The 27,442-nt window shown below is 43.4% G+C and overlaps 1 protein-coding gene across 1 annotated transcript; it reads left to right on the top strand.

The window, feature by feature from the left end:
• The first annotated feature begins 244 nt into the window (after nt 1-244).
• ntn2 (netrin 2) lies at nt 245-25,784 on the top strand. The gene is made up of 6 exons (XM_062992265.1): nt 245-1,154; nt 7,161-7,349; nt 19,727-19,876; nt 22,438-22,511; nt 24,342-24,438; nt 25,447-25,784. Exons 1-6 carry the CDS (start codon nt 245-247, stop codon nt 25,782-25,784), a joined length of 1,758 nt encoding a protein of 585 aa, XP_062848335.1.
• The last annotated feature ends 1,658 nt before the right edge of the window (nt 25,785-27,442 follow it).

The following is a 27,442-nucleotide window of genomic DNA, read 5'->3' as shown; positions in this document are numbered from 1 at the left end:
TAAATGAATAAATAAAAATAAAAAATGATTATTTTATTTTATTTTTATTTGTTCTTTTTTCTTACACAGGGATTTATGAAGTCCTGACGTTGGATTGGACGTTTGGTTCAGCAGTGTGGATTACTTTTTTATTTTCTGTACCTGGACAGAAGAGACCACGCCCACAAACAAGGCCCCACCCACATGACAGGCTCCGCCCGCTCAACAATCTGATTGGATTATTGTCATTATTCTGTTTTGCAATATGAAAGACCTCGGCAAGCTCCAATTGGTCTGCTGGTTGCTGGGCGTGGCTTTGACGATCCCGGGCGTGGCCATCCACAGCTCCGTGCAACAGACCAGATCGGTTCAGCCGCCTCCACCCGCCGACCCCTGCTACGATGACTCGGGCGTCGCCCGGCGCTGCATCCCGGAGTTCGTGAACGCGGCGTTCGGACAGGACGTGGTCGTGTCCAGTTCCTGCGGACGCGGCGGCTGTGACCCCGCCCACTTGACTGACCTGAACTCCGCCCACAACGTCACGTGCTGGCAGTCAGAGACATCGCGGGCGACGCCCTTTAACGTGACGCTGACGCTCCCGCTGGAGAAGAAGTTCGAGGTGACGTACGTGAGCGTGCAGTTCTGCTCGGAGAAGCCCGACTCCATGGTCATCTATAAGAGCATGGACTACGGGCGCACGTGGTCGCCCTTCCAGTTCTACTCGTCCCAGTGCCGCCGGGTTTACGACCGCCCCAGCCGCGCCCTGCTCACCAAACTCAACGAGCAGGAACCGCTGTGCACGGAGCCGTCCGCGGGTGATGACATCAGCGATGACATCATCGTGTTCAGCACGTTAGAAGGCCGCCCGTCTGGGAAGAACTTCGACTCCAGTCCCGTGCTCCAGGACTGGGTCACCGCCACCGACATCCGCGTCGTCTTCCATCGCCCCAAATCCACCAGAGACTCCGCCTACTCCTACGCGGTGTCAGATCTGCAGGTGGGCGGCAGGTGCAAATGCAACGGCCACGCCCACAGGTGTGTGAGGGATAAAGACAGGAAGATGGTGTGCGACTGCAAGCACAATACCGAGGGAGCCGAGTGCGACCGCTGCAAACCCTTCCACTACGACCGGCCGTGGCAGCGAGCTACAGCCAAGGAGGCCAACGAGTGCCTACGTAAGTTCCTCCTCTAATCTTCTGGCTTTGGTTGGGGAACCGGAAATGACAAAGTGGGAGGTCCCAACAAGCTAATGATCAGGTGTCTAGATACTTCTTACCCTCTCAGTCCCGGCTCTGATGGAGCAGAGGTGCTTCCCAAAGTGGTGAACCACTAGAACTGATCATGGTTTGGGTTTGCTGATGACCCACACCTCCTAGAGTAGGTATCCCTGGGTCTGGGCAGTGCTCTCCTGGTGGAGGGTCTTCTAGTCTTGGAAGTAGCAGTTTCTTCTTCTTACCCTCTGAGCCCTGGCTCTGATGGAGCAGAGGTGCTTCCCAAAGTGGGGAACCACTAGAACTGATCATGGTTTGGGTTTGCCTATGACCTGTACCGCCTGGAGTAGATGTTCCTGGGTCTGGGCAGTGCTCTCCTGGTGGAGGACCTTCTTGTTTTGGAAGGAGAAGCTTCTGTACCAGGGAATGATGCTCCCAAAAATGTAATCCAACTACTGCAGTAAAGAAGGTTTCCTCATGTCTGGTACTCAGAGATAGGGACTCCAAGGTACCCATAGTTGCCCACTCTCTTTACCACAGTTCTTGTGTTGGGTATTCTGAAGCTCCCTCCTGAGGTCCAGCCCATCTCCTTGGTTTTGGAGACATCAAGAACCAGTTAATAGCATGCCATGATGATGATGACTCCACCTCGTCCGAGCAGGCTCAGTCATCATTGTTTGAGAGTTATGCGTGGTTGTGCAGTCACGAGTGTAAGGGAGTATTGCAGCAGACTTAGGATGCAGCCTTGAGGTACACCAGTGTTAAGGGTTATGGAACCCATCTTCACCACTTGATTTCTGTCAGCTGGTGATCAGCCTTTCCAGATGCCCGGGAGAGAGGTGGAATTGCAAGAGTTCTTAAACGGGGTGTAACAATGGTCCTGTGTATTACCGCCCCTTGTCGGACCAGTAACATCATCTGAGATTTTCCTTTTGAAGTCCCCAGCCACAATGAAGGTGGCATCCGGGTCGTATTTTAATTTTCCGAAATCAACATTTTCTATCAGTTCAACCGGAAATAAACACACAAGCGTGTGCACTTGCTGACGCGTATATTACGTGTTTACTTCATATATAAACAGTGATAATAACGTTATGCCGCGTCTCCTGTTCTGACTTTTGTGTCTGCTGGACTTTTTCCTGCCCTTGTAATTCACACCAAAACTATTTATCCTAAATAAAAGAGCTGAATGTTGTTTATAACGTCTCACCATCATCACAATATTTACATTCATATATTTTTATTACCTTATAGAACTCTGTAATACAGGTAGAACTAATCGTGTAACTTTGTGTAACTAATCGTGTTCTGCTTATGGCGGCACGGTGGCTTAGTGGGTAGCACTGTCGCCTCACAACAAGAAGGTCCTGGGTTCAATCCCCAGGTGGGGCGGTCCGGGTCCTTTCTGTGTGGAGTTTGCATGTTCTCCCCGTGTCCGCGTGGGTTTCCTCCGGGTACTCCGGTTTCCTCCCACAGTCCAAAAACATGCCACCAGGTTAATTGGAAACACTGAATTGTCCTATAGATACCTAGCCGCTAGATGCACTAGTGCATTGTAGTGCCGGTCCCAAGCCCGGATAAATTAGGGAGGGTTGCGTCAGGAAGGGCATCCGGCGTAAAAATTGTGCCAAATCAATGAGCGATCATGATGACTCGCTGTGGCGACCCCTGAAAAAGGGAAAAAGCCGAAAGAAGAAGAAGAAGAAGAAGAATCAGCGTTCTGCTTCATGCACTTTTTAGACGCTCCCTCAGTTTATTATCTAAGATGAACCTCACATTAATAAACAGCTTTAACTCAAAAATAACTAAATAACTGTGAAATAAATGTGATTGTTGTTGCTCCTTGTTTACTGCAGAGTTCTTTCATGCAATTTTATTCAAGTGGAAGTTGTAGCTTAGTGATTAAAGTACTGGACTAGTAATCAAAAGGTCGCTGGTTCAAGCCCCACCAATGCCAGGTTGCCACTGTTGGACCCTTGAGCAAGGCCCTTAACCCTCAATTGCTTAGACTGTATACTGTCACACTACTGTAAGTTGCTTTGGATAAAAGTGTCTGCTAAATGCTGAAAATGTAAATTTATTCATTTTTGGATGTTTATTGGCCGAGAATAAGAAATACTATAATACAAGATAAATAAATAAATGACGTCTGGGACGTAAGGTGATCATCCAGTATAAACTAACACGACCACGGCGGGGTACAACGTCCAGTATGGAAATCACTTCCCCATAATGTTTGTGTTTTGCAGATACATAAAATATCTATATCTGCACGTCAAATAAACAAACACAAAAGTCAGAACAATAGAGGACGCATTGTTACGTTATTATTACTGTTTCAGCACTTGTGCTTGATTTACACTGTTTATAGAATACAGTGTATCACAAAAGTGAGTACACCCCTCACATTTCTGCAGATATTTAAGTATATCTTTTCATGGGACAACACTGACAAAATGACACTTTGACACAATGAAAAGTAGTCTGTGTGCAGCTTATATAACAGTGTACATTTATTCTTCCCTCAAAATAACTCAATATACAGCCATTAATGTCTAAACCACCGGCAACAAAAGTGAGTACACCCCTAAGAGACTACACCCCTAAATGTCCAAATTGAGCACTGCTTGTCATTTTCCCTCCAAAATGTCATGTGACTCGTTAGTGTTACTAGGTCTCAGGTGTGCATAGGGAGCAGGTGTGTTCAATTTAGTAGTACAGCTCTCACACTCTCTCATACTGGTCACTGAAAGTTCCAACATGGCACCTCATGGCAAAGAACTCTCTGAGGATCTCAAGAGACGAATTGTTGCGCTACATGAAGATGGCCAAGGCTACAAGAAGATTGCCAACACCCTGAAACTGAGCTGCAGCACAGTGGCCAAGATCATCCAGCGTTTTAAAAGAGCAGGGTCCACTCAGAACAGACCCTCGCGTCGGTCGTCCAAAGAAGCTGAGTGCACGTGCTCAGCGTCACATCCAACTGCTGTCTTTGAAAGATAGGCGCAGGAGTGCTGTCAGCATTGCTGCAGAGATTGAAAAGGTGGGGGGTCAGCCTGTCAGTGCTCAGACCATACGCCGCACACTACATCAAATTGGTCTGCATGGCTGTCACCCCAGAAGGAAGCCTCTTCTGAAGTCTCTACACAAGAAAGCCTGCAAACAGTTTGCTGAAGACATGTCAACAAAGGACATGGATTACTGGAACCATGTCCTATGGTCTGATGAGACCAAGATTAATTTGTTTGGTTCAGATGGTCTCAAGCATGTGTGGCGGCAATCAGGTGAGGAGTACAAAGATAAGTGTGTCATGCCTACAGTCAAGCATGGTGGTGGGAATGCCATGGTCTGGGGCTGCATGAGTGCAGCAGGTGTTGGGGAGTTACATTTCATTGAGGGACACATGAACTCCAATATGTACTGTGAAATACTGAAGCAGAGCATGATCCCCTCCCTCCGGAAACTGGGTCGCAGGGCAGTGTTCCAGCATGATAATGACCCCAAACACACCTCTAAGACGACCACTGCTTTATTGAAGAGGCTGAAGGTAAAGGTGATGGACTGGCCAAGCATGTCTCCAGACCTAAACCCAATAGAACATCTTTGGGGCATCCTCAAGCGGAAGGTGGAGGAGCGCAAAGTCTCGAATATCCGCCAGCTCCGTGATGTCGTCATGGAGGAGTGGAAAAGCATTCCAGTGGCAACCTGTGAAGCTCTGGTAAACTCCATGCCCAGGAGAGTTAAGGCAGTTCTGGGAAATAATGGTGGCCACACAAAATATTGACACTTCAGGAACTTTCACTAAGGGGTGTACTCACTTTTGTTGCCGGTGGTTTAGACATTAATGGCTGTATATTGAGTTATTTTGAGGGAAGAATAAATTTACACTATTATATAAGCTGCACACAGACTACTTTTCATTGTGTCAAAGTGTCATTTTGTCAGTGTTGTCCCATGAAAAGATATACTTAAATATCTGCAGAAATGTGAGGGGTGTACTCACTTTTGTGATACACTGTATGTAATATATGCATGTCAGCGCGTGCACACGGTTGCGTATTTATTTCCGGTTGAAGTGACCTACATGGTCAGTGTACCTTTGGTCATTCATTTTTGACTTCATAAAATGATATTTAAAAAAACAAGAAAACTGGGAGTTATTCATTTTAAGATAAAAAATTAAATAAGAAACAAGCAGAAATGAAAAACGGAAATGAAAATTTTCCAAAATTAATTTTTTTTATCAAATTAAGCACAAGTGCTGAAACAGTAATAATAACGTAACGGTGCGTCCCCGGTTGTTCTGATCTTTGTGTTTGGATATTGTGTGCATTGATGTGCATTTAAAGATATTTTTGCTCTATCTGCAAAACACAAACAATATGGGGAAGTGATTTCCATACTGGACGTTGTACACTGCCGTGGTCGTGTTAGTTTATACTGGACGATCACCTGACGTCCTGGATGTCATTTATTTATTTATCTTGTATTACAGTATTTCTTATTCTCGGCCAACGAAAATCCAAACATGAATAAATTTACATTAAGGACCTTGCTTAAGGGCCCAACAGTGGCAACCTGGCAGTGGTGGGGCTTGAACCAGCGACCTTTTGATTACTAGTCCAGTACTTTAATCACTAAGCTACAACTTCCACTTGAATAAAATTACATGAACGAACTCTGCAGTAAACAAGGAGCAACAACAATCACATTTATTTCACAGTTATTTAGTTAATTTTGAGTTAAAGTTGTTTATTAATGTGAGGTTCATCTGCGATAATAAAATAACGGAGCGTCTAAAAAGTGCATGAAGCAGAACGCTGATTAAAAAGCATTAAATGTTGTAATAGTTACACGATTAGTTCTACCTGTATTACAGAATTGAGTTCTATACGGTAATAAAAATATATGAATGTAAATATGGTGACGACGGTGAGACGTTATAAACAACATTCAGCTCTTTTATTTAAGATAAATAGTTCCTGTGTGAATTACAAGGGCAGGAAAAAGTCCAGCAGACACAAAAGTCAGAACAGGGGACGCGGCGTCACGTTATTATTACTGTTTACTCCGTCTTCTCAACACTTGTGCTGGATTTACACTGTTTATATCTATATATGAAGCAAATATAAGCATGACAGCACGTGCACATGCTTGTGTGTTTATTTCCGGTTGAACTGATAGAAAATGTTGATTTCAGAAAATTAAGATACGACCAGTTTTTCAGTTTCTGCTGGTTTGTAATTAGATTTTTGATCTTGAAAAAAAAGCAAAAAACGCTTTCTTGGTTTTTTTTGTTTGTTTCTTTTTATTTAAATAATTTTTCTCCTCTTTTTCCCCCCCAATTTTCTCCCCTAATCTAGTCGTGTCCAATTACCCTGATTGCTCCTCTATACTAATTTGACCCTTCACCACTGACTGCAGACGCCTCTCAACTGATACTCACCCCCTCACCACCGTGTTTACATGGTTTAGAATGTGCAGTAAGTGTTGAGTGAATGTGGAGGTTAGGATCGGGGCTCGTTCTGTCGTTACTGAACGCTGGACTTAATGAGACGCGACTACATCTAACTATTTTATTTCTGCTATAAGTTGAAGCACGTTGCTGTGTGTACAGAACAGCATAAACACGTGCTGCACTCGGTTTAATATGGATCACCTGAGAATGTGATCATATCAACATAAACCCTGTTTATCGATGTAAAAGTGTGCTTCTCTACACATGTGATCGTCTCTGTGCTGTGATAGTTTGTGTACGGTTTAAAGTCTAAAGACGCTCGGTTACACCAGCAATCCTACGGCAATTCAGTTAGGATTCGATTAGTTTGTGGAGTGAGATGATGGAGTGTAAAGCAGCTCAAACATGACCCGAGTACCCGAGGACCTTAATAATAATTAATAATTATTATTATTACAGATGTTTAACGTGTGAATAATGTGAATCTCCTGATTGTGTTCCCCCGAGTGTAGCGTGTAACTGTAACCTCCACGCCCGGAGGTGCAGGTTCAACATGGAGCTGTATAAGTTATCAGGACGGAGGAGTGGAGGCGTGTGTATGAACTGCAGACACAACACGGCCGGACGCCACTGTCACTACTGCAGGGAGGGTTACTACAGGGACATGAGCCGCCCAATCACACACCGAAAAGCCTGCAGAGGTGAGTGTGTGTGTGTGTGTGTGTGTGTGTGTGAGTGTTTGTGTAGTGATGTAGTAACTGTAACTGTTTCTGTACAGGTGTGTGTGTGTGTTAACACACACTGTTAGCGCTCTCTGCTGGTTAGCTTAAGATGAGCTCCTGAACTATTTAAGTTTTTTGTGTTTAAAATGAGATAAACTTTTGCAAAAATTTTAACAAACAAAATTTTAAGTTATAACAATTAGGAACTTTAAACAACAGCAAAATATAAAAAGCTAAAAAGGAAAGAAACAGAGGAACAAGAGGAACAACACAAAAGACAAAGTGAACTACAAGAGGAAGAAGATCATTATTCAACAAAGAGGAATAACAGGAGGAAACATCAAGTGGAATAAAACAAGGAAAAAGGACAAAACCTGAAGGAAATAACGAGGAATTAAGAAACAATTTGGATTAAATACAGTAATCTTCCTGCTTTGTGAACACTCAGGGTAAGAGAGCTTCATTGAAAATATTGATATCTTGATTAAAATGGCTGGAGAAGCAGCAGTAGTAAAACCACGCTCTTTTGATTACCCTAAAAAGTTTACCTCCAAGATGGACAAACAGGAATACAAACTGAAAATTATGAAAGAAAACCCAGAAACTCTGTTTAAAGACTGTGAGATAATTAATGGAGAGAACATCTCATATCTAACATTCTTCACTGAGAACAAGAAAACCTGGCATCCAACGATCTGCTCCTACTTTAAAAACATCACCAAAAATGGCTTTGGTAAAGGACAGCAGATTCATATCTACGAAAACGGTGAAGAACTTTTAATTGTAAACATCTACCATACTGGATCTGTGATAATAAAAGGCAGTGAGGGGGCTCTGAAGAAATTTGAAGAGGTTTTTCCAGCTCTCAAAAGTCTGTGCCATATGGACACCCCGGCACCGTCCCCCTCTGCCAAAATACAAAACAACAGGACCAGTATAAAACCAGGTGTGAAGATCCCCTCCACATCTAACAGTGGGAATCACACCTCAGACAGAGGAACAGAGCTAGGTGTGAAGTCCTGTACAACCCCACCACCAAGCCCACACCTCCAAACCACCGTCACCCAGATCAAAGACTCTGTGGCTTTGTTAGAAGTGGAGATAACAGAGTTAAAACTGGTAGGGCCAGTGGTAGCTCAGTGGTTAAGGTACTGGACTAGTAAACCGAAGGTTGCCGGTTCAAGCCCCGCCACCACCGAGTTGCCACTGTTGGGTCCCTGAGCAAGGCCCTTAACCCTCAATTGCTCATCGTGTTCCGCTCATTGTGTAAGTCGCTTTGGATAAAAGCGTCTGCTAAATGCTGAAAATGTAAATGTAAATGTAAAACAGTTTCTCACCCACACAATCAAAAATAACAGATCAGAACCTCTCAGAGAACAAATTAGACAACTGGAAAGGACATTACAGGAACTGAGAAGGGACACCCAAAATTTAATAAAGGAGAGAGAAACACTACAGGATGAACTGGTACACTACAGGGAGAGCATGGAGAAAGAACATTCAATCCTCAAAACAGAACTAACAAAACTCATACAGGAGATGCACAAACGTGACAAGATCATTGACACGTTAATAACAAAGATACAAACATCTCCAGCACCTTTGGACATTACTTCTGGAAACCATGTGCACACAACAACATGTGCCACCCAGCTCACCCCTGGACCACCATCACCCACCTCCTCAGAACAACCCACCCCTGGGCCCTCAGAACAACCCACACCGGACGGCACCCCACAGGAAACACCCTGCACCACACAGCTGGATGATCAACCACAGCAAAGTGACCAACCAGCTGTGTCCCACACAGACACTGAGATCGCCGTTCTCATAGACTCCAATGGCAAATTTTTAAACCTGGAGAAACTATTTCCAGGACAAAAAACATCCAAAATCTGGTGTCCAAGGACAAGTGATATTCACAAACTTCTCCAAGATAATACCCTGGGTGAGCCCAGGTGTATAATCATCCATACGGGCACAAACGACCTGAGGGCGGAACAAGAGAGAGTCGGAGCGATGGTGTGCAGAGCTGCAAAGAGGACCGCTGAGACTTTCCCAAATGCTAAAATCATAATATCTACTCTCCTACCACGACGAGACTTTCACCCAGACACCATACAGAGAGTAAACACGGACATTACCAGAGGATGTGCACACATCCCAAATATTCACATCGCCACCACACCAACATCTCGCTCCATCACCTGTACGACCACGTACACCTGAATAAATACAGCATCAGAGAATTCGCAAGAACTCTGAAAAATGCAGCACGGGGAATAAACGGATCCACACCCACACCAGGACAGCGACCACATCAGAGCAACAGCATCCATCAGGAGACCACCGACACACCCACTTTCAACTGGACCTACACAGCACTCCAGACCAGGACCAAGCAGAACAGCACCCCAATGCCCTTCAGTGCTGCTAACCCCACCGAACCACCCAACCAGACCAGGACCAAGTAAACCAGCATTCAGACGCCATCCAGTTCCGACAACACCAACGAACCACCAACAACAGAGAACTTCAGCAGAAACCCCACGACGCCCCACCCACACCTCAGAAACTCAGCGCAGCTACGCTGAGGCTCTCAGAGGACCAGCACAACACAACGACATGGGTGAGATCAGACAATTATTACAGTACATCTGTAATAGACTTAACTAAAATAAAACACTGGACAGAATAAAAACTATTTTGAAAAAAATAATAATAATAAATAAATAAATAAACAAAAACAAACAAACAAACAAACAAAAAAAGCTGAACAAAATGTATGCACATATATGTACAATTGCCTAAATGTGTATATGTGTATGTACAATATATATGTGTGTATGTATATATATATATATATATGTATATATGTGTATGTATATGTATGTATATGCTGTATATATATATATGTGTGTATGTATATATGTATATATGTATATATGTGTATGTATATGGATGTATATGCTGTATGTATATATATATATATATATATATGTATATATATATATATATATATATATATATATATATACAGTATATATATGGATATATATATATGGATATAGATATAGATATATATATACATAGAGAGATAAAAATACGTATATATAAATATATAAAAATACACAAATGCACAAAAATATCTGATATATATTTGCAAAGTTTATCTTATTTTAAACACTACACACTTAAATCTTCACAATGTCACTTACCGTTAGTAATTGGAACATCCAAGGCCTGAGCTCCTCAGCCTTCGGATTAAAAAGCTTACACACTGACTTCCACACACACATTAAAAACCTTGACATCATCATCCTACAGGAAACATGGTGCAAGGCTGACATGGTCACTCACTGTCCCCGTGACTACAGAGAAATTATACTACCCTCCCAAAAACTTAGCACAGTGCACCAAGGCAGAGATTCAGGAGGTCTCATAATCTGGTACAAATCACACCTACACACGCTAATAAACATTATGAAAATTGGAAAATACCACATTTGGCTGAAAATAAACAAAACTATACTATCATCATAGTAGGATCTGTTTCTCTGTGCCATTTATATTCCTCCGTCAGAGTCTCCATACTACTCTGAAGATATGTTCTCAGAGCTGGAGAGAGAGACCTGCCATTTCCAAGCCCAGGGAAACGTGCTCGTCTGTGGAGACCTGAACGCCAGAACAGGAACCCAACCTGATATTATAAATGAACAGGGAAACAGATTCATCAATAACAACCAAATTCATAATACCAATTCCACCCTAAACCACAGAAACAATTATGATCATGTTACTAACAAAAATGGTAAAGACCTCCTGCAGCTCTGTCGAAGTTTAAGTCTGTACATCGTCAACGGTAGAACTCGAGGGGACTCATTAGGAAGGTACACGTTCTGCTCACCTCTTGGTAATAGTACAGTAGATTATGCAATAACAGATTTAGACCCTTTCTCTCTCAGTGCATTTACTGTTAAACCTCTAACCCCTCTGTCTGATCACAGCCAAATTACTGTGTTCATCAAAAAGACAGAAACTAACCCCACCACACACACACGGCCCAGTAAGCTGTACAACATCTCCAGATCCTACAGATGGGCCGAGAACAGCGCAGAGGAGTTCCAGAAAGCAATTAGCAGCACAGAAATCCAAATTAGCTTAGATAACTTTCTGGACACTGCGTACATTCACAGTAAAGAAGGAGTAAATCAGGCAGTTAAAAATATTAATCAGATCTTTAAAAATACAGCAAATAAAGCTCAATTAAAAATTAAATCTAAATCAAAACCTAAATCTACAAAAGATGACAGCTGGTTCGACAAAGACTGTCAAATGTTAAGAACAGAACTCCGTAAAATATCAAACCAAAAACACAGAGACCCAAACAACAGTAACACACGACTTCTTTACTGTGAAACCCTCAAACAATATAAACGTACACTCAGAACCAAAAAAGCTCAGTACACCCAAAAACAACTAACAATTATTGAACAATCAATCAACACACATCAATTCTGGGACAATTGGAACAAATTAAAACATAGAGAACAGGAAGAATTGGCCATTCAGGATGGGGATATCTGGACAACCCATTTCCAATCACTCTTTAAAAATATAGAATTAGATTCAAATCCTGAACAAAATCAAATTATTAGTAAGTTAGAGGAACTGGAACGGGCTGTTAAAAACCACCAGAATCCTCTAGACTCTCTCATTACTGAGCAAGAACTTAAAGACAACATTAAAAAACTAAAAACAAAGAAATCATCAGGACCTGGCGGGATCCTGAATGAAATGATCAAACACAGCAGCTCCAAATTTCACCTGGCGATGTTAAAAGTCTTTAACCTGGTTCTGAGTGTCGGTTTCTTCCCTGAAATCTGGAATCAAGGTCTCATAACACCCATCTACAAAAGTGGAGATAAATTCCACCCTAATAATTACCGGGGCATCTGTGTGAGCAGTAACCTGGGGAAGTTATTCTGTAGTATAATTAACTCACGATTATTACACTTCCTTACCCAACACAACGTCCTGAGTAAAAGTCAGATTGGTTTTCTACCAAATTACCGCACTACCGATCATATTTACACCCTACACACCCTGATCCAAAAATATGTAGTTCAAAATAACTCTAAAATATTTGCATGTTTTATTGATTTTAAAAAAGCTTTTGATTCCATTTGGCATGAAGGATTGTTTTATAAAATGTTGGAGAGTGGTGTAGGGGGTAAAACATCTGATCTTATTAAATCCATGTACACAGAAAACCAGTGTGGAATAAGAATCGGCAGTAAGAGAAACATCTCATCTCTCAGGAGCGTGGAGTGAGACAGGGCTGCTGTTTAAGTCCAACTCTATTTAACATCTATATTAATGAATTGGCCTCCATGTTAGAGCACTCAGCCACGCCCGGTCTCACTCTACACGACTCAGAGATTAAACTCCTGCTGTATGCAGATGATCTGGTCCTGCTGTCCCCCAGCGCTCAGGGTCTCCAGCACAAACTGGACCTGCTGCAGCAGTACTGTCAGACCTGGGCCCTGACCGTCAACCTCAAAAAGACCAAAATTATGACCTTCCAGAAAAGAGCCAGATCTCAGGGAACCAAACACACATATAAAATAGGACACCATGAAATTGAGCACACTAAAGATTATACTTACCTCGGACTGAACATCAGTTCCACAGGAAACTTTAATCCGGCAGTAAATGAACTGAGAGAAAAAGCTCGCAGGGCGTCGACGCCATAAAACGTCAAACATTCGTAGAAATTCCGATTAGAATCTGGCTTAAAATTTTTGAATCAATAATTGAGCGGATTGCTCTATATGGCAGTGAAGTTTGGGGTTCGCTTACACACCATCAATTCCATAATTGGGACAAACATCCATTAGAGACCCTGCACACAGAGTTCTGTAAAAGCATCCTAAAGGTGCACAGACACACAACCAACACACACCAACACACCACTAACACACACCAACACACCACTAACACACCACTAACACACCACTAACACACACCAACACACCACTAACACACACCAACACACCACTAACACACACACCAACACACCACGAACACACACCAACACACCACTAACACACACACCAACACACCACGAACACACACCAACACACCACTAACACACACCAACACACCACTAACACACACCAACACACCACGAACACACACCACGAACACACACACACACACACCACTAACACACACACACACACACCAACACACCACGAACAATACGTGCAGGGCAGAATTAGGCCGATTTCCACTAATTATAAACATACAGAGAAGAGCATCAACTTCTGGAACCATCTAAATGAGAGCGACCCCCAAACTTATCATTATAAATCCCTGAAACACCAAGAGCTGAGCAAACATACCAGTCCCCTCATCCAACTGGTCCTGAGTCACTGCACCCATACACCACTAACACACACAGATACACCACTAACACACACAGATACACCACTAACACACACAGATACACCACTAACACACACAGATACACTAATAACACACACAGATACACCACTAACACACACATACACCACTAACACACACAGATACACCACTAACACACACACAGATACACCACTAACACACACAGATACACCACTAACACACCCATACACCACTAACACACACAGATACACCACTAACACACACAGATACACTAATAACACACACAGATACACCACTAACACACACATACACCACTAACACACACAGATACACCACTAACACACACATACACCACTAACACACACAGATACACCAGTAACACACACAGATACACCACTAACACACACAGATACACCACTAACACACACAGATACACCACTAACACACACAGATACACAACTAACACACACTAACACAATAAAGACTCAGGAACAGGAGAAATCTGTAAATCCAATTAGAATAAACCAAATTACACAAAAACTCAGAACTAAATATCTGAATTATTGGGAAACTGAAACTAAAACTCAAAGTAAAATGCAGTTATTTATTATTTGTTGTTATTTATTATTTGTTGTTATTTGTTATTTGGCCCTAAACAGACACTACAGTGCAGCAGATTATCTGAGCACAGTATCCGACCCTAAATTAAGAAACACCCTGACGAGGTACAGACTGAGCGCACACGACCTGGCCGTGGAGACGGGGCGACACACCCGGTCCTGGCTGCCCCGGGAGGAGAGGTCGTGTCAGCACTGCACTCTCAGTACAGTAGAGACGGAGCTGCACTTCCTCACCCGGTGTACCAAGTACCACCACGTCCGCTCCCAATTCTTCCCTAAATTTAATAACATCATCCCCAACTTTACCTCCCTCCCAGACCCCGACAAACTGCCCCACCTACTGGGGGAACACAGAGAGAGCTGCACACTAGCAGCACTCTATACTCACACCTGCCACCAGGTGAGGGACAGTGGGTGACCATGTCCCATACACACATACACACACACACACACACACACGCACACACAAACTGATCGTTTTTCTACCTCATTAATGTAAATATTATAATTTTTATTGTTATTATTTTTGCACTGTTTTTATTAATATTTTTTTCTATTTTATACTATTTTTTGCACATGTAACTGTTCTGTATATTTTTGTTTTTTCTTATTTTTATTTTTATATTTCCATGTAACTTGCTTTGGCAATACGAATGTCCTTATTTGTCATGCCAATAAAGCTTCTTTTGAGTTTGAGTTTGAGTGTGTGTGTAGTGATGTAATAACTGTAGCTGTTTCTGTACAGGTGTGTGTGTGTGTGTGTAGTGATGTAATAACTGTAACTGTTTCTGTACAGGTGTGTGTGTGTGTGTAGTGATGTAATAACTGAAGCTGTTTCTGTACAGGTGTGTGTGTGTGTGTGTGTGTGTGTGTGTGTGTAGTGATGTAATAACTGTAGCTGTGTCTGTACAGGTGTGTGTGTGTGTAGTGATGTAATAACTGAAGCTGTTTCTGTACAGGTGTGTGTGTGTGTGTGTGTGTGTGTGTAGTGATGTAATAACTGTAGCTGTTTCTGTACAGGTGTGTGTGTGTGTAGTGATGTAATAACTGAAGCTGTTTCTGTACAGGTGTGTGTGTGTGTGTGTGTGTGTGTGTGTAGTGATGTAATAACTGTAGCTGTTTCTGTACAGGTGTGTGTGTGTGTAGTGATGTAATAACTGAAGCTGTTTCTGTACAGGTGTGTGTGTGTGTGTGTGTGTGTGTGTAGTGATGTAATAACTGTAACTGTTTCTGTACAGGTGTGTGTGTGTGTGTGTGTAGTGATGTAATAACTGTAACTGTTTCTGTACAGGTGTGTGTGTGTGTGTGTGTAGTGATGTAATAACTGTAGCTGTTTCTGTACAGGTGTGTGTGTGTGTAGTGATGTAATAACTGAAGCTGTTTCTGTACAGGTGTGTGTGTGTGTGTGTGTGTGTGTGTAGTGATGTAATAACTGTAGCTGTTTCTGTACAGGTGTGTGTGTGTGTGTGTGTAGTGATGTAATAACTGTAACTGTTTCTGTACAGGTGTGTGTGTGTGTGTGTGTAGTGATGTAATAACTGTAGCTGTTTCTGTACAGGTGTGTGTGTGTGTAGTGATGTAATAACTGAAGCTGTTTCTGTACAGGTGTGTGTGTGTGTGTGTGTGTGTGTGTAGTGATGTAATAACTGTAGCTGTTTCTGTACAGGTGTGTGTGTGTGTGTGTGTAGTGATGTAATAACTGTAACTGTTTCTGTACAGGTGTGTGTGTGTGTGTGTGTGTGTGTGTGTGTGTGTGTGTGTGTGTGTGTGTAGTGATGTAATAACTGAAGCTGTTTCTGTACAGGTGTGTGTGTGTGTGTGTGTGTGTGTGTGTGTGTGTAGTGATGTAATAACTGAAGCTGTTTCTGTACAGGTGTGTGTGTGTGTGTGTGTGTGTGTGTGTGTGTGTGTGTAGTGATGTAATAACTGTAGCTGTGTCTGTACAGGTGTGTGTGTGTGTGTGTGTGTGTGTGTAGTGATGTAATAACTGTAGCTGTTTCTGTACAGGTGTGTGTGTGTGTAGTGATGTAATAACTGAAGCTGTTTCTGTACAGGTGTGTGTGTGTGTGTGTGTGTGTGTGTTGTGATGTAATAACTGTAACTGTTTCTGTACAGGTGTGTGTGTGTGTGTGTGTGTGTGTAGTGATGTAATAACTGTAACTGTTTCTGTACAGGTGTGTGTGTGTGTGTGTGTGTGTAGTAATGTAATAACTGTAGCTGTTTCTGTACAGGTGTGTGTGTGTGTGTGTGTAGTGATTTAATAACTGTAGCTGTTTCTGTACAGGTGTGTGTGTGTGTGTGTGTAGTGATGTAATAACTGTAGCTGTTTCTGTACAGGTGTGTGTGTGTGTGTTTGTGTGTTTGTGTGTGTGTGTAGTGATGTAATAACCCTAGCTGTTTCTGTACAGGTGTGTGTGTGTGTGTGTGTGTAGTGATGTAATAACTGTAGCTGTTTCTGTACAGGTGTGTGTGTGTGTGTGTGTGTGTGTGTAGTGATGTAGTAACTGTAGCTGTTTCTGTACAGGTGTGTGTGTGTGTGTGTGTGTGTGTAGTGATGTAGTAACTGAAGCTGTTTCTGTACAGGTGTGTGTGTGTGTGTGTGTGTGTGTGTAGTGATGTAGTAACTGTAGCTGTTTCTGTACAGGTGTGTGTGTGTGTGTGTGTGTGTGTAGTGATGTAATAACTTTAGCTGTTTCTGTACAGGTGTGTGTGTGTGTGTGTGTGTGTGTGTGTGTGTAGTGATGTAATACCTGTAGCTGTTTCTGTACAGGTGTGTGTGTGTGTGTGTGTGTAGTGATGTAATAACTGAAGCTGTTTCTGTACAGGTGTGTGTGTGTGTGTGTGTGTGTGTGTGTAGTGATGTAGTAACTGTAGCTGTTTCTGTACAGGTGTGTGTGTGTGTGTGTGTGTGTGTGTGTAGTGATGTAGTAACTGAAGCTGTTTCTGTACAGGTGTGTGTGTGTGTGTGTGTGTGTGTGTGTGTAGTGATGTAGTAACTGTAGCTGTTTCTGTACAGGTGTGTGTGTGTGTGTAGTGATGTAATAACTGTAGCTGTTTCTGTACAGGTGTGTGTGTGTGTGTGTGTGTAGTGATGTAATAACTGAAGCTGTTTCTGTACAGGTGTGTGTGTGTGTGTGTGTGTGTGTAGTGATGTAATAACTGAAGCTGTTTCTGTACAGGTGTGTGTGTGTGTGTGTGTGTGTGTGTGTGTGTGTGTGTGTGTGTGTGTAGTGATGTAATAACCATAGCTGTTTCTGTACAGGTGTGTGTGTGTGTGTGTGTAGTGATGTAATAACTGAAGCTGTTTCTGTACAGGTGTGTGTGTGTGTGTGTGTGTGTGTAGTGATGTAATAACTGTAGCTGTTTCTGTACAGGTGTGTGTGTGTGTGTGTGTGTGTGTGTGTGTGTAGTGATGTAATAACTGTAGCTGTTTCTGTACAGGTGTGTGTGTGTGTGTAGTGATGTAATAACTGAAGCTGTTTCTGTACAGTTGTGTGTGTGTGTGTGTGTGTGTTTGTGTAGTGATGTAATAACTGTAGCTGTTTCTTTACAGGTGTGTGTGTGTGTGTAGTGATGTAATAACTGAAGCTGTTTCTGTACAGGTGTGTGTGTGTGTGTGTGTTTGTGTAGTGATGTAATAACTGTAGCTGTTTCTGTACAGGTGTGTGTGTGTGTGTGTGTAGTGATGTAATAACTGTAGCTGTTTCTGTACAGGTGTGTGTGTGTGTGTGTGTGTGTAGTGATGTAATAACTGTAACTGTTTCTGTACAGGTGTGTGTGTGTGTGTGTGTGTGTGTGTAGTGATGTAATAACTGTAGCTGTTTCTGTACAGGTGTGTGTGTGTGTGTGTGTGTGTGTGTAGTGATGTAATAACTGTAGCTCTTTCTGTACAGGTGTGTGTGTGTGTGTGTGTAGTGATGTAATAACTGTAGCTGTTTCTGTACAGGTGTGTGTGTGTGTGTTTGTGTGTGTGTGTAGTGATGTAATAACCCTAGCTGTTTCTGTACAGGTGTGTGTGTGTGTGTGTGTGTAGTGATGTAATAACTGTAGCTGTTTCTGTACAGGTGTGTGTGTGTGTGTGTGTGTTGTGATGTAATAACTTTAGTACAGCTGTTTCTGTACAGGTGTGTGTGTGTGTAGTGATGTAGTAACTGAAGCTGTTTCTGTACAGGTGTGTGTGTGTGTGTGTGTGTGTGTGTGTGTGTAGTGATGTAGTAACTGTAGCTGTTTCTGTACAGGTGTGTGTGTGTGTGTGTGTAGTGATGTAATAACTTTAGCTGTTTCTGTACAGGTGTGTGTGTGTGTGTAGTGATGTAATAACTGTAGCTGTTTCTGTACAGGTGTGTGTGTGTGTGTGTGTGTGTGTGTGTGTGTGTGTGTGTAGTGATGTAGTAACTGTAGCTGTTTCTGTACAGGTGTGTGTGTGTGTGTGTGTGTAGTGATGTAATAACTGTAGCTGTTTCTGTACAGGTGTGTGTGTGTGTGTGTGTGTAGTGATGTAATAACTGAAGCTGTTTCTGTACAGGTGTGTGTGTGTGTGTGTGTGTGTGTGTGTGTGTAGTGATGTAATAACTGTAGCTGTTTCTGTACAGGTGTGTGTGTGTGTGTGTGTAGTGATGTAATAACTGAAGCTGTTTCTGTACAGGTGTGTGTGTGTGTGTGTGTGTGTGTGTGTGTGTAGTGATGTAATAACTGTAGCTGTTTCTGTACATGTGTGTGTGTGTGTGTTTGTGTGTAGTGATGTAATAACTGTAGCTGTTTCTGTACAGGTGTGTGTGTGTGTGTAGTGATGTAATAACTGAAGCTGTTTCTGTACAGTTGTGTGTGTGTGTGTGTGTGTGTTTGTGTAGTGATGTAATAACTGTAGCTGTTTCTTTACAGGTGTGTGTGTGTGTGTGTAGTGATGTTATAACTGAAGCTGTTTCTGTACAGGTGTGTGTGTGTGTGTGTGTGTTTGTGTAGTGATGTAATAACTGTAGCTGTTTCTGTACAGGTGTGTGTGTGTGTGTGTGTGTGTGTGTGTGTAGTGATGTAATAACTGAAGCTGTTTCTGTACAGGTGTGTGTGTGTGTGTGTGTGTGTGTTTGTGTAGTGATGTAATAACTGTAGCTGTTTCTTTACAGGTGTGTGTGTGTGTGTAGTGATGTCATAACTGTAGCTGTTTCTGTACAGGTGTGTGTGTGTGTGTGTGTGTGTGTGTAGTGATGTAATAACTGTAACTGTTTCTGTACAGAGGTGTGTGTGTGTGTGTGTGTGTGTGTGTGTGTGTGTGTGTAATGATGTAACTTCCTCTCTGTCTCTCTGTAGCCTGTGACTGCCACCCGGTGGGTGCTGCAGGTAAGACGTGTAACCAGACGTCGGGTCAGTGCCAGTGTAAGGACGGAGTGACCGGACTCACCTGTAATCGCTGCGCTAAAGGATTCCAGCAGAGCCGCTCACCTGTCGCCCCCTGTATCAGTGAGTACATCCCATAATCCTTCCTGGTTCAGAATTAGAGGTACGAGGGGTAAAACAGGGGTTAATTTGTACTAAACTTACTCCACAGTTTGATGTACTGGGGTTAATATCGGGGTTAGAGTCAGGGTTTAGCATACCCATGTTAAGGTGGAAGGGGTTAAAGGTCAAGCTTATGATTAAGACCTGTAAGATTAAGGTCAGGGGGAAGGGCTTTGAGGTTAGGGTTAAATAGTGCTCATCTTAAAGTCAGAGTTAGCTCAGAGTTAAAGGTCCTGAGATTAAACTTAACATTGGGTTTAAAGGTACCAAGATGTGGCTAACAGTAGTAGGGTTAGGTCCAGGGTAAAAAAGTTCTCAATTTAATTTAATATCAGGTTTTATGGTTAGGACTAGGATCTGTAATTAATAGTATCAAGATCATGGTTAAAGCGAATGAGATTAGGGTTAGGGTTAGGGTTTGGGGTCAGTAAAAAAATAAGAATGCCTTCTTCTTTATATAGTCATATCCCAGCTCGTGTCAGAGCACAAAGTCACCCCTGGAGTTGAGAGGCATAGGGGCCTCGCTCAAGGGCCGGGAGTTTATCCCCCAACTTTCAGATTGATAGAGCAGAGCACCAACCACCGCCCTTACTGACCGTGATAGATAGATCTTTATTGTCATTGTTCAAACAGTGAAAAACCATTTAGCACTCTGGATTGACAGCAAGTGTATGTATACATTAAGTCACAAGGACTCACACAGGGACGGCAGATAGAAATAAAGTCGACAATAAATACACAAGTACATAATAAATAAATAAATAAATAACTCCAGTCTGATGTGTGGGGTAGAGGGGCTGTGCATTTGATTGGTCGATTTGACTCTGATTGATCAGTGTCTCTTTCCAGAGGGCAAGGGGGGAACAGGTTATGTCCAGGTTATGTAAGTGGGATCTTTTAAAATGCAGCTGGCTTTCTTTTTGAGGCCCAGTAGTGTTGTGCCGATGATGCGCTCTGCCGCCCTCACCACCCACCGCAGGACCTTTCTGTTAAACCACACCGTACAGCTGTAGGTCAGGAGACTCTTTGTAGCTGACTGATAGACGTTGGTCAGCAGATGTTGATGGAGGTGAGCATGCTGTAACGTCCTGAGGACGTTCACCCCGAGGAACTTGAAGCTCTCTGTAGTGTTTAAGTCCAGGTTATTGTGACGGCACCCTTCTGCCAGATGCTGAACCTCCTCCTCATTATCTAATATCAGCCCTACGATGGTAGCGTCATCTACGAACTTGACGATGGTGTTGGTGGGGTGAATAGGAGAGCAGTCATACGTGAAGAGAGAATAGAGGAGGGGGCTGAGGACACACCCCTGTGGTGTACCAGTGTTCAGGATGAAGGTAGATGATGTGTAGTCTCCCATCCTGACATTCTGGGCTCTGTTGCTCAGAAAGTCCAGTAACTTGAGTGACTCCCATTCTTAATCCACAGGGTTTAATATGATGTCGACACCCTTCACAGCTATAACAGCTTCAACTCCTCTGGGGAGGCTTTCCACAAGGTTTAGGAGTGTGTTTATGGGAATTTTTGACCGTTCTACCAGAAGCGCATTTATGAGGTCAGACACTGATGTTGGATGTGAAGGCCTGGCTCACAGTCTCCGCTCTAATTCATCCCAAAGGTGTTCTATCTATCAGGTCGAGGTCAGGACTCTGTGAAGGCCGGTCAAGTTCTTCCACACCAAACTGGCTCATCCACGTCTTTATGGAGCTTGTGCTTTGTGCACTGGTGCGCAGTCATGTTGGAACAGGAAGGGGCCATCCCCAAACTGTTCCCACAAAGTTGGGTATGCTGAAGCATTAAGAGTTCCTTTCACTGGAACTAAGGGGCCGAGCCCGACTCCTGAAAAACACCCCCACACCATAATCCCCCCCTCCACCACACTTTACACTCGGCACAATACAGTCAGACAGGTACCGTTCTCCTGGCGACCACCAAACCCAGACGGAGAAGCGTGATTCGTCACTCCAGAGGACACGTCTCCACTGCTCTAGAGTCCAGTGGCGGCGTGCTTTACACCACTGCTTGGTGATGTAAGGCTTGGATGCAGCTGCTCGGCCATGGAAACCCGTTCCATGAAGCTCTACACACTGTTCCTGAGCTCATCTGAAGGCCACATGAAGTTTGGAGGTCTGTAGTGATGGACTCTGCAGAAAGTTGGTGCCTCTGTGCACTATGTTCCTCAGCATCCGCTGACCCGCTCTGTCATGTTACGTGGTAACACTTGGTGCTGAGTTGCTGTCGTTCCCAATCGCTTCCACTTTGTTATAACAGCACTGACAGTCGACTGGACTTGTTGCACAGGTGGCATCACGGTACCACGCTGGAATTCACTGAGCTCCTGAGAGCGACCCGTTCTTTCACTAATGTGTGTAGAAGCGTCTGCATGCCGAGGTGCTGGGTTTTATACACCTGTGGCCATGGAAGTGATTGGAACTCCTGAATATAATGATTTAGATGGGGGAGTGAATACTTTTGGTAACATGGTGTACTGTAATTCATGTGTTTGTGTCTCTTTCTGTTAGAGATTCCAGTTATACATCCAACATCAGTGGTGACGAGTACTGAGGGTCCTGCAGGTAAACACACACACACACACACTAACACACACACACTAACACACACACACACTAACACAGTAACACACACACACACACTAACACACACACACTAACACACACACTAACACAGTAACACACACACACGCACACACACTAATGGAAGTATGCTGTTTTAGTCCTTAGTAAAAGCAACATGAAGGGCTTGATCTGCACTATACGGACAGAAGTATTGGGACGCCCCTTCTAATGACTGAATTCACGTCTTTTAGCCAGAACAGATGCAAACAGGTGTAATAAATCAATCAGACAGCATGACTCTTGCACACCGAAATTAGCGCCCTGCCAACGCTGTGATCTTTTGACCGAACGGGCACAAATTCCAACACACAGACACACTTCTGAGGGGAGCAGCGGCTGTTCTAGCTGTAAACATCACATAGAGGCCACCCACATATCCCGCTCATCCCTCCCTGCAGGCACTGCTAATTATGCCCGCTAGATGGCGGCCAGCCGACCGGTGGCAACGCTGAGTTCAGAATCTCGGTGCTGGTGTGCTAGCGGAATATCCCACTACACTCACGGTCTGGTGTCCATATACTTTTGGCCATATAGTGTAGATAAGATGCTAAATCACAGCTAGCTTACTAAATATCACATCAGCGTGTGTGTGTGTTGTGTAGCTTCATTTCTGAAGACGTTTATCAGTTTGTCTGAGTCGCCGTTAGTTACGTTTTACTGTAAATAATAAAAAGCACAAAGATAAAAGTCGTGTACAGCTCTAATCACCGGAGCTTATAGTCATGTTACCTGTGTGGGGCCCCTGAGCCAGGCCCTTAACCCTGTGTTCTGATGGTTGTTGTGTCGTGTTCTAACTGTTGTTGTGTCATGTTCTGAATGTTGTGTTTTGAGCATTGTTATTGTGTTCTGAACGTTGTTGTGTTGTGTTTCGAGCATTGTTACTGTGTTTTGAGCGTTATTATTGTTTTGATTGTTGTTGTGTTGTGTTCTGTTCTGAACATTGTTGTGTTGTGTTCTGATTGTTGTTTTGTTGTGTTCTGAACGTTGGGTTCTGTTCTGAACATTGTTGTGTTGTGTTCTGATTGTTGTTGTGTTCTTAACATTGTGTTCTTCTCTGAACATTGTTGTGTTGTGTTGTGTTCTGATTGTTGTTTTGTTGTGTTCTGAACGTTGTGTTCTGTTCTGAACATTGTTGTGTTGTGTTCTGATTGTTGTTGTGTTCTTAACATTGTGTTCTTCTCTGAACATTGTTGTGTTGTGTTGTGTTCTGATTGTTGTTTTGTTGTGTTCTGAACGTTGTGTTCTGTTCTGAACATTGTTGTGTTGTGTTCTGATTGTTGTTGTGTTGTGTTCTTAACATTATGTTCTTCCCTGAACATTGTTGTGTTGTGCTCTGATTGTTGTTGTGTTGTGTTTTGAATGTTATCATTGAGTTCTGAACGTTGTTGTTGTGTTTTGAGCGTTGTTATTGTGTTCTGAATGTTGTTGTGTTGTGTTCTGATTATTGTTGTGTTGTGTTTTGCGCGTTGTTGTGTTGTGTTCTGATTGTTGTTGTGTTTTGAGCGTTGTTGTGTTGCGTTCTGATTGTTGCATTGTGTCATGCTTTAAATGTTGTTGTGTTGTGTTCTGATTGTTGTGTTTTGAACATTGTCGTGTTGTGTTTTGAGCTTTGTTACTGTGTTTTGATTGCTGTGTCGTGTTCTGATTGTTGTGTTGTTTTGAACATTGTTGTGTTGTGTTCTGATTGTTGTGTTGTGTTTTGAACATTGTTGTGTTGTGTTTTGAACATTGTTGTGTTGTGTTTTGAACGTTGTTGTGTTTTAAACATTGTTGTTATTGTGTTTTGAACACTGTCGTGTTGTGTGTCCTCAGATTGCGAGTCGTACTGTAAACCCTCCAAAGGGAACCTGAAGATCAACATGAAGAAGTACTGCAAGAAGGATTACGGTAGGATCACACTGTAAGACTCCTGAAGTGGGCGTGGTCACTCGGAGACTATTCTGCTTCAGTTAGCAAGTTAGCAGTGACTTAGGGAAGGTCCTTTCCTGTTCCAGCATGAAGTAAAGCTCTGTTAAAAGCCAAGAAGCTCCAGTGTCCTGCACAGAGCTTTACTCCTGAGCTCAACCTCACTCAACAGATGAACCGGAACACCGACTGATCGATCAGCGCCCAGCCGTACAATGAATGGGCACAAATTCCCACACACAGACACACATCAAAGTGTGAGAAGATGATGTTGTTCTAGCTGTAAGGGTCCCACTGAGGGTCACTCTGTTTTAATACCGTTAGTTTTGGAAACAGGACATCCGACAGGCTCACGGTCAGGCGTCCACATACTTTTGCCTACTAGTGTAGATTGGATATGTCTAGTATGTGGACAAAGTATGTGGACACCTGACCAGTGGCTTCTTGCACATCCCATCCCAAAACCATGGGCATTAATACAGGGGGCTGTGTCTCAACTCTTCGGGAAGGTGTGTCCGGCTCACAGTCTGTGTTCCAGTTCATCCCAAAGGTGTTCTTCAACCTTCCTGTTTGCACAGGGGAACGTGACCGGAGCAGAATGTGAGAGGCTTTCACAGAGAGGAACAGTCGAATCTTTCTGGTGCTGTAGAGGAGGAACCTGCATGATGGGGTCTGGTCAGCACCATTAGCTGAGGAGGACACCAAGGGTTAATCTGTTATTAGGTCTTGGTGTGGAGAAAGATCTCCAGAGATAAATATCTACCAGACGTTCTGAGGAGAAGCAACAGAAGGATTTGACTTGTACATGGAAAACAGGAGAGGACCAAGTACAGAACCCTGCAGGACTCCAGTTGATAGATTCCATGGAGCAGGTGTGCATTAGATGACAGGTCGTGATGGAGCTGGAAAGGACCTTCCCTAAACTGTTTAGACAAGCTTATAGGCGTGTGATTGATGTGTGTGTGTGTGTGTGTGTGTGTGTTCCCTCAGCCGTGCTGGTGAGCGTGCTGGACATGGAGACGCTGGGCGACTGGGCCAGGTTCTCCGTCAGCCTGGTGTCGGTGTATAAAAGCCGAGAAGCTCTGAAGCGAGGGGAGAACATGCTGTGGGTCAACATGAAGGACCTGGCCTGCAAGTGCCCGCGCATCCACATGGGAAAACGCTTCCTCGTCCTGGGCTCCGGACCGGACCGGGGCGCGGCCGGCGCGGAGCGGGCGGGGCTCGTCGCCGATAAGAACAGCCTGGTCATTCAGTGGAGGGACGTCTGGACCCGACGCCTGCGCAAGTTCCAGCGCAAGGAGAAGAAGGGCAAGTGCAGCAATGCATGATGGGAAACGTGCCCTAGACTGACCTTCGACCCTGCGGGGGTGTTTGAACTGCTGGTCAGCCTTTTGAAGGGACCGTTAAAAAGAACTGGAAACCACTACACACACACACACACACACACACACACACAATGGTGCTGCTTAGATGAACTTCAAACACCTTAGATGTTCCTCACCCTCATCAGGACGTTCCTCACCCTCATCAGGACGTTCCTCACCTTCATCAGGACGTTCCTCACCCTCGTCATGACGTTCCTCACCCTCATCAGGACGTTCCTCACCCTCGTCATGATGTTCCTCACCCTCATCAGGACGTTCCTCACCCTCGTCATGACGTTCCTCACCCTCATCAGGACGTTCCCGATGTTCCCGACCATTCTTATTTTTTGATCTGTATGTATAAAGTTCTTTAACATGTTTTATTTACATAAACCTATGAACTCCTAAAGTCCTGACAGACCTTCATGCTCCAAACCCTCGTCTTCATGGTCCTCATGGACCTCATGGTCTTCATGGTTCTCGTGCTCTCAGGAACACTCCGGAACACCTCTGTAAAGCTGGATGTATGTACATGTTGTTCTATAAGCGTCTTATCCCGTGTATCCGAGCTCGTTTGGTAGTTGGGGTCAGAGCGCAGGGTCGGGCAGTGTACAGCGCCTTTGGGGCCTTGCTCAAGGGCCCGACAGTGGTCCAGATTCAAACCCTTGAGAATATCGCTTGGGTAGAAAGTCAGCTGATATCTACAACACCTCTGTAGTCAGAGTGGCCACACATGCAAACAAGAGAGAACCAAGTACAGAACCCTGCTGGACTCAAGTTGAGAGATTGCACGGAGCAGATGTACAGTAGATGCCCTCCATGCCATCAAGGGGAGAAGAGTTTGTCACTTCGTCATGCCATCAGAGTTCCGAATCACCTGGAGAAAGAGTTCTGGAACTCTACTGTAGTTCTAGAACAGACCCTCGGTAGCACTCGGGTGGTGCAGGGTTCTCTACACTAGCGCAACATCGTTGGGATCCAGTTTAGAATCTCAGCGGTACTACCAGGCGGGGGATGGATTGGTACCATGTCCAGGGTGTTCCTGCTTTGTGCCCAGTGGTTCTGGGTGAACCTGACCCTGCCGTGACCCTGTAAATGAAGCGGTTGATGAAAATGAAAGCTCAGAAGCTCTTGTTGTACATGATGAAGTTCAGAATGTTTTTTATTGTAGTTCAGTTGTAATAAATTCTGTCTGTGCTCTTTTTTACTTCAGTTGTAAAATGTTTTATAAAATGAAGAATATTAATAATAATCACTCATCAGCTCTGGATCCTCTCTGGAATATTAAGGTTGGAAGTGCAGGTCAGTTTCCATGTAAGTTCAATTTTACCACTTTTCCACCGACGTGGATCCGGCTCCATTACTGTTCATTGAACTTGATTTTGAACCAATTTTTTTATGTTAACATTTTGTAATGTTTTTTTTTTTTTTTACATTTAAGATTTTTACATTAAGATTTTTTATGTTACTTTTTTACGTTACAATTTTTTGACATTTTTGACATTAAGGTTTTTTTACGTTAAGATTTTTTACGTTAAGATTTTTTTACATTAAGATTTTTTATGTTAAGATTTTTTTACATTAAGATTTTTATGTTAAGATTTTCTCTACAAAACACCTGA

Source organism: Trichomycterus rosablanca, chromosome 3 (assembly GCF_030014385.1).
Source record: "Trichomycterus rosablanca isolate fTriRos1 chromosome 3, fTriRos1.hap1, whole genome shotgun sequence".
Taxonomy (NCBI): domain Eukaryota; kingdom Metazoa; phylum Chordata; class Actinopteri; order Siluriformes; family Trichomycteridae; genus Trichomycterus; species Trichomycterus rosablanca.
Note: the sequence above shows the minus strand (reverse complement) of the source record. Positions and strands in the feature narration are given on the sequence as shown.

Excerpts from the sequence above, each read along its gene's own strand:
- ntn2 (XM_062992265.1), top strand. The coding sequence starts at position 245 with ATGAAAGACCTCGGCAAGCTCCAATTGGTCTGCTGGTTGCTGGGCGTG. Across the intron at positions 19,877-22,437 it reads ACCTGTCGCCCCCTGTATCA|AGATTCCAGTTATACATCCA; the intron begins GTGAGTACATCC and ends TCTTTCTGTTAG. Across the intron at positions 22,512-24,341 it reads GTAAACACACACACACACAC|CTGTCGTGTTGTGTGTCCTC; the intron begins ACTAACACACAC and ends GTGTTTTGAACA.